Source organism: Pterocles gutturalis, unplaced genomic scaffold (assembly GCF_000699245.1).
Source record: "Pterocles gutturalis isolate BGI_N339 unplaced genomic scaffold, ASM69924v1 scaffold20689, whole genome shotgun sequence".
In the NCBI taxonomy this organism is placed as follows: Eukaryota; Metazoa; Chordata; class Aves; order Pterocliformes; family Pteroclidae; genus Pterocles; species Pterocles gutturalis.
Genome location: NW_010133726.1, coordinates 12921 through 21054, shown reverse-complemented (window position 1 = coordinate 21054; position 8134 = coordinate 12921). Strand labels below are relative to the sequence as shown.

The following is an 8134-nucleotide window of genomic DNA, read 5'->3' as shown; positions in this document are numbered from 1 at the left end:
TGCACTCTGGGTTACTAACATAGTTCTGTGATCTGTGCTGAAAGAATATTGCTGTTTGTATTTACTTGATAAGTAGCACAGAATGGTTCCTCCTAAGGGAAGTGTCTGTTTAAGGAGTATTTTGACTGCAGTAAAAACAACCAAATAAACATACAGAGCAGTCTGTTTGACTACTACATGTGAGTGGGAAATGGGCAGAGACTTAGTGCCTAAGCTGTCCAAGTGACCACGTTGACAGCTTTTTGGTGTACGTGCAGTATGGCTCCTGTCAGGTTAGAGTAGATCCAAAATCTACACGTGACTTTTAAAAAGAGCTTTATAAATCCTGTTGTAAAAAAGAAATAGAATCAACATTCCATTTAGGGTATACTTCTCCTTGAAACACCAAAATAGTACTAAGACTTACACTGAGACATAACTGTGGAAACAAACTGATCAATCGCTTTGGAGAATTAGATTAGAATAAAGTTGTAAAAGTCAAACCAACAGCATAAGTCATAGAGAGTGTTTTGAATTGTTGGAAGAAAGGATTTTAAAGTCAAAAGTCCTGATCTTCCAGTGGGATACAGAGACGTAGTGCACTGTCTCCTGTTAGTGGTAACAGAAAGATCAGATGGGATGATCAGAGCCGAAGCTGTTAGCTACAACAAACAGACTAATTTTCTTAAGTGTAATTTTCCATCTTCACGTGAAGGTCTAATAAGTGAAGACATTATGGTTCTGTGTGCTGAAAGACTAATTTTCTTAAGTGTAATTTTCCATTTTCACGTGAAGTTCTAATAAGTGAAGACATTATGTTTCTGTGTGCTACGTTAAAAGCTATGAACTAGTGGCGCCCTGCAAGACTATGTTGGGAAAAGAACAACATTTTAGAAGTTTTGATGCCAGAGTTTTCAACTCATGCCAAGGGAAACCAATACGTATATTTTTAACCAGCTTCTTAAAGTGACAGAGTAAGATATTGAGGCTGCATGCCTTTTGTTGTATGCTTTTAAAAGTAGGATATTATAAAAGTAATTATATTTGGCCTTTGCATTTCTTTTGAAAATTAATCCCTGTGGTTCTAAATGTATATTTAATTGCTGTACTTGATAAGTGCCTTGACACTACCATAGCAGATTATTTTGCTGCTCCTTGTTGCTTTTTCATGGCTAGAGAGGATGGCTAGAGTTGAAAATTAATCCCTGTGGTTCTAAATGTACTTGATAAGTGCCTTGGCACTACCATAGCGGATGATTTTGCTGCTCCTTGTTGCTTTTTCGTGGCTAGAGAGGATGGCTAGAGCGCTGCAGTCCTGTGTGGCCCCTGCGGGTGCGTTAGGGAGACACGAGCCTCCCTGTGATGTTGATGTCTCTCACAGTGGGGAAATTCAGCAAAATCATGCATCATTTTCTTTTTTTTGCAGTCCCCGATGATCTGCTCCTGGGGTAAGTATCAGCAAAATCATGCATCATTTTCTTTTTTTTTGCAGTCCCCGATGACGTGCTCCTGGGGTAAGTATTTTTTGCTTCAGTGCCTGTCCCAAGCATCCTGCTAAAGGGCAGCTGATAATCTGCTCTCGTCACAGTGCCGCAATGTTTTTCCCGTGTTTGACCAGCACATGTTTCTCATGCAGAGTTGCTGTGTGGTTTTGCTAGTAGTGGAAATTAAGGCCCAAAGAGGGAATCTCAAGGTTTTTTCCAGAGATAATGAAATTATCTCTGTATCGCTGAATCTCCTGTGATGACTTGTTCTAATTTGGGTGGATTAAACATGCAGAAACCCAGAATGTTTAACCTGAGCTCTGAGTCCACTGTCGGATCTGGGATGAGTTTTCTGTGAGAGTGGACTGTGTTTCAGAGTGATTCATGCCGCTGGAGCGCTGCATCTTCACTGCGTTCATATCACTGTGAGCACAGCAGCATCCTGAGATCCCTTCTTCTGTTTGAGTCATGGGCCTGCGTGATAGAAAGGGAAAAGTGAACATATCGTTCCTCTGCACAAGGGAATTGTTAACTTCAGGATGATCCTGAGAGTTTTCTTCTGTTTAGGAGAAGGCTCAGGTCGGCTTCATTGTCCTTGTGTTGATTGAAGCTTGTGAGTATGTCAGCCATTCCCAAGCAGTCTCCTAAGAGATCCGAGTTTCATAGCTTCTGCAGCCCTCACTAATCGGTGTTGAAGGTAGAGAAAAGGCACCATCACAGTAAGAAAGGCTTCTCAGATTCATCTTTAACTTTGTGTTCCTGCCTGCCTGTAATCTAGCCAGGAGAGGAGATCACCAGGAACGCTTCAGGCCTTAATATCTTTGAGTCCAAAGTTATCTAACATAACACTTGGGAAAGGTATGCCTTGGGAAGGGTGTGCATGCCGGCTCCCTCTTCTGGGACCACGATAGCCTTTAAAGCGTGGGATTGTATTTGACAAGTCTCATCACTTTTTGTTTCCATCTTGTCGTGAAAGAAAAGAGGAGGAAAGAAATTCCCTAGTTAAGTTTAGTAACAGCTGGGTGGTAACTCTTGGCAGTCAGATTTCCATCAATTCCCTATGACCAGCATCTCAGAAGTATTCTGATTTAATTTCTGAATCTCTTCCAAATCTCTAAAGTCCTTGCATTTCCTTTGGGCATTTCCCTTACTTATTTTCTGTTAGACTGATCAAATTATATACATGAAAAAAGAATTCCCCAAATTTGAAAGAGTTACTGAAACTCATTAAACTCAGCCCCCTTATAGTCCCAAACCTAATCATTAAGGAATGTGAGTGTTCCCCCACCCACCTCCTCAGTCCTCGGATGAAGCCAATCCTTGTTGCTTTGAGTTTGTGCAACTGAAGTCTTGGTCTTCCTGGAATAAGTCTGTCTGCTTGGCTTGTTATCAATGAGATTGACTCAGACGCGTAGGTCAGCCATGCTGCTGCGACGCCAGGGCTCTGCCTTGGCTCTTTGTGTCTTCACTGGAGTTGGAAACGTTCCTCTGCTTTCTTCTGCTCTGCTCATGGTTTGTGTTATCTTTTCATCACTGCTGATTTCCTTGTTGTTTACCCTCATAACTAATCTAGACTACACAGATTTTTCTCAGCAAATAAAAGTTAAACTCAGTTGCCCTTGAGCTCTTTGGAACACATTCCGAGCAGCTGGATATACAGGTCTAGAATAATTTTTAAGCCTATGAGCTATCTGAACAAAAGGCTAAAGGTACAGATGTCGTATTTTACATACAGCTGATCATGTACCCTTGTACATCAGCAGGAGATAAAATCCTCCTTCCAGGGATGCGCAGACAATGAGTATGTAGATGGAAATTCCTGTGCCTTCAGGACTCACAGCTCTTTATTTTTTCACTTGCTGGTGTGGAATTTTACAGCACCAAGCGCAGCAGCAGCCAGGCACCAGCGTGTGCCTCCGTGGAGCTGCCTCGCAGCATCGAGGCTGCGCAGCGAGTTGTGTCCAGGCTGTGTTCTGCAGGAAGCTAATGTGACCTGAGCAAATCTGGCTAACCTCGCCGTTACCCCATCTCAGGCACTCTCTGATCCATCAATGCTGTGCCGTAGCGCGTCCCTGTGTGGTGATGTGTCCTGCTTGGAAGGAAAGGAAAGGGAAAGGGCTTTTAGGGAGGGTGGAGTGACATAAGCCATGTGCTGTCCCCGGGGGTTTATCTGGAATAAATTTGCTGTCTCGGAGCCCTGCTGGTGGCTGGATTACAGACGTAAAACTGCTGCTATCTGGTGGCTCCATGTGTAGCGGAGTGTCTTAATTATTTCCCTGATATTCTTTAGCTTCCTATTGATGCAGTTTGGTGGGTAGAGAAAGGATGATTTGTGGCTCAGTTGTGACTGGGATAGAGGAGATGTAATCATCACAAACTGACTCATTCGTTCTCCAGGGCTTAAATCAGTTTCCCTGGGATGAGGAAGGATCCCTGCTGCTGCATTTCCTATTGCTCAAGGAGCTGTGTATCATCAGAGCTCTCTCCTTGCTCCGAGGCATGATGTGTGGCCACGACGAAGTGGGATTCCGGACCAACTGATCAATAATCTGATCAGGGCAACTCATCCAGGACAGCATGGATGCACAACTAGGGTGTCCCAGAGCACAAACCCCTCTTCCCCTTAGCACTAGCAGGTCTGCTTCCGTCTGCCCTTGTTTGCCTGCCCCCACTAACCTGTGACAGTTTCACAGTTTACTGCAACAAGGCTGCATGTGTGACACTGCCTGTTGCCTGTAACCTCTGTTGGATCCCCAGCACTGTGCATCCCCCAGGACTTTTCTCCTGCATCTTCTCTCTGCCAGCACGTCTCGCTTTTGCTGCCAGAGGTGCAGCTCCCCTGAAGAAGACCTAGTGTATTTAGGGTGCTAGGCAGGAGCAAAGTTTCCATCTTTAGAGTCTAGATTCAATGTTTGAGAAATTGATTAAGTGCCAGTGCTCTGTCTACATGGAGTTTGTCTTGGAAGAACTACGGGAATGCTCACAAAATTCAGATCACTGTACAGCCAGCCTGTGCCTCCTGCTTCCCCTCCGCTCCCTTTGCAATAACAGGTGATCTGTAAAGGGACCGTCCAGCCAGAAGCGCTGCTCAGAGATAACTCCTCACCTGCATGGCTAACACTGTGTCACAGTCATAGAGACTGACTAAAACCATCTCACTTCTGTGTCTCTGATGCACTTTGTCTCATTTTAGTTCAGGACAGGAACCACTTCATATCCTGTTTGTGCAGCAGGCAGCCAGAATAGTGTTTGTGTCACAGTGCTGAAGAAGAAACACTTCAGCTGTAATGTCCTGTGTAAGAAAAGTCTTTAAAATGCCTTGTAATTAAATGCAAGTGGGACTTTGCAAAGAGATGTAAGACTGTTTGGGAGCAGCTTGGAAATTTGGAAATTCTCTTAAGAATATAAAAAATTGGGTAGACTCTGAATTGCTGGCAGAATGGAAGCTGTCCTTAAGGACTGAGCCCTGCCTGCCTTCCAGGAGAGCGGCTGTCAGCTGGGATTGTCTCAGGGGGACAGGGCAGGGACTGATGGTCACTTGGTGAAACCAGCAAAGCTGACAGTGACAAAGGCACTTCATTGCTTGGCAGCGTAATTAATGGAGCTGTAATGGTGGGATTTTGAGATGCAACGGGAACCTTTGGCTGCAGATGTTCTGGACCCCAAAGGGCTAAATCCCATGGGTTCAGGCTGCGGCAAGGGGTTTCTTTTTGTGGTGTGACCTAACTAGAGACACGGTCCCTTTCAGGCTGAAGTTCATATTTGGCCCCTCTGCTGTCCCAGCTTTGGATTTGGTGGATCGGCGTTCTGTCACCCGAGTCACGTCCCCCAGCGGAAGGACTGCATACCAGGTACACACTGGTTTTTTCCTTTTCGGTCTTACTTTCTGATGGTTTCCAGTTGACATGTGAGCCAAGGTTTTCCTAACTTGCAGAACACAGAAGGGTACTTGGATAAGCACAGAGAGAATATCAGTGTTTTACAGACTCCTGAAGTGGTACTGGAGAGCAGCAGCCACAGACTGGAATTAGGACAGCACAGTACACTGCTGTTTTCTTCATGGCTCCCAGCCAGGCAGAGACTATTTCTTACGTGTTTGTGGGTATCACGGTCAGAAGGAAGTTTTCCAATGATTGCTAATTTTGCTTTATTACTTCCATCCTGTCCACCAAAGGCAGTTCTTCCTCTTGACAAACCATACGCAATGGAGTGTTATCTGCCATCACTGCATTTCTTTCCCTGTTACACTCATACATCCGCAGTGTCCTGAACACTCTTGACCTCTACTTGGCGATAGCATCCTTGCTGCCTGGGAGGAAGCAGTGCAGGCCAAATCTGTGGGTTTCTTTCTAGCTCACTGTAGCCAAGTCTGTGAATCACAGAAACATCTTCATTAAATGGCATTTTAGGGAGAAGAGCTCACCTTAAGCCTCAAGATCAAACTCCTCATACAGCACAGGATCAGAGAGGGAGCTGAGGCTTGTTAGGTGAAGAGAGGAGCCACTGGCACTTCTTTATGACTTTTCTGTTGTAACAGCCAAGAGGAACACTTTCAAATATCCTCCCTGAAAAGGGACTTCTGTCCTTCACTGGAGGTGCTGAGATGCTTTGGGTCATCCTGGGTAAGAGAAGAGCTGTGAGGCCAGGCCTGGGCAATGGCACAAATGTTTTTCACGTGTTCAAGAGCTTGCATTGCTTGATTTGCATGTGGAGACTTTATCGCTTCTGGGGCCTTGGTGAGCACATCGTCCCCTCCAGAGAGGCATGATTCATAAACATACAGGGCTCAGGAACACAGCATTTGATTTGAGTTGAGTGCTTGCCTGTGGATATTTGGTAAAGCCTAAGAAGCACTGCTTCCAGGACCCTTAGACCATGGCTGCCTCAGTAATTGAATGCTTAAAGGCTTTTCCTTTTTTGCTGTTACTCAACTGAACATGCCACTGGGCAGAGAATGGTCACATTCTCCTTGCAGAGCCTTGTCGGGCCATGCAGGGTAAAGCGGAGCTTTGCAGGCTGGGATGCAGAGTCTTCACTTAGCACCCTTTTGTGTGAAGGATGAGGGGGACTGCTCAGAGCCTCTGCTCTTCCCAGAGAGCCTAAACGCGTGCTCACGTGCTCACAGGTTTTCTGCACCATGGCAGAGTTACGTGCATCTTAAGAGGGCTAATATTCCTCTCTTAGATGCAGGAGGTCTCCTGAGACACGGAGTAGATCAGAGAAGGACGGTGAGAGGGCTGTGATGGGCTGGGTGCTGCCCTGTGACCCTGGTCTGCTCTGGGCAGGGTCATTGCTTCAAACTGCGTGTGCTGCAGCAAGGCAGGCACCCCTCCCCGCTGCCCAGCCCTCTCCCCACTGACGTGAGGGGCCAAAAATCCCTGCTGGAGGCAGTCCTGCAGCCACCGCATGGGAGCTGATTGATTAATATCTGCTGATGGCCCCAACAGTTGGTTCCACTGGTGTACGCTGAACAAGGGCAAGTGTCAGAACTGCTCTGCTTCCCGTGGGGAAGGAATCCCGGGACAGGGAGGTCAGGGCTGGTCACCAGGAGTTAATCAGGACAAGCCCAGCCTTTGGCACACTTGAGCTGATGGGTATGACCCCCCAGGGTCCCTGCTGTGTCCCCCAGCTGAGGGCAGTTGGCAGGCAGCCGTCCCTGCCTGCAGGTGCCTGGGTGCTCCCCAGCAGCATTCCTCCACAGTGACTGCTGGTTAAGGCTGTGCTGATGAGTTCATTAACAGAGGAATCTGAAGAGATATTTTCTCTGCGGGTGTGAGGCTGGTCCCGTTGTGAAATTCTTCCTCAGCACAGCTGTCTGAGACCAGAAACAAAGAGCAGAGCCTCCCCTGAGGCTGCTGGCTGGAGCAGTGATAGGAACACAATCTGGAGCTGTAGAAACCAAAACACTGAGTGAGAAACTGCGCTTAGGAGTAGCTGGGTAGCATCACTGGCCCTTCATGTGTGTGTGGTGTAGACAGGTATCCCAGCTGTGTGCGCTTGTCCCTCCGCAGAGAAGCAGGCCGGCTGCGGTGGGGATTCGGGGGGGGGCATCTGTGCCTGCCTGCACACGTGCACAGTCATCCCTTTCACTTCTTCCCCAGAAATTGGCTCTGCCGTTTGCACCCAGATGTGGTTGGGCTGGAATGGGAGGTGCTGCTTTCACTTGCAGCTGGATCTGGAGAACTGTTCTCATTGAGTCCATGAGGCTGGTCCTGTTGTGAAACTCCGTTGGGTCATCGTAGCCAAATCGGAGATGTTGGTACTTCCCAGGCTAAAATGCTGTTGGCATTCCGTATCGCCCAGCACATCGTAGGTACTGCTTCAGGGGAAAATGGCTCTGCTCAGACAGGCCCTAGGACTGCAGCCTGTCATGTAGGCAGCTCTTGCCCTCCGGAGCTGAGATGGGAGAAGGAAGAGCCCTCAGTCAAGTGAAAGCCATGATTTCTCTTTTAAGGCATGGGCATTAGTGCCCTTGCTACTTAATAGAGGAGTAGCACCGATGGGGTATTTGAGGGGTGATGTTACCTCAGAGTTGGTAATCATCCCAGAAGAGCTTGTATAATGCCTGCCTACGCTGCAGACTAAAGCCAGCTCTTGTGACTCCAGGTCAGGGATAAAGAAGTCTCACCTGCTGCAGAGATGGTGGATGCTGGCTGATGGTGGCGCTGTGC

The 8134-nt window shown here is 47.2% G+C and overlaps 1 protein-coding gene across 1 annotated transcript in view; it reads left to right on the top strand.

The window, feature by feature from the left end:
- Nucleotides 1-1379: 1379 nt before the first annotated feature.
- The window catches only part of ZSWIM7 (zinc finger, SWIM-type containing 7), a 10230-nt gene continuing 3475 nt past the window's right edge, over nt 1380-8134 (top strand). The window contains exons 1-2 of the mRNA XM_010081351.1: nt 1380-1427; nt 5212-5314. Coding sequence (XP_010079653.1) covers nt 1381-1427; nt 5212-5314 — 150 coding nt within the window. The 5' untranslated portion in view covers nt 1380. The remainder of the gene's footprint in view (nt 1428-5211; nt 5315-8134) is intronic.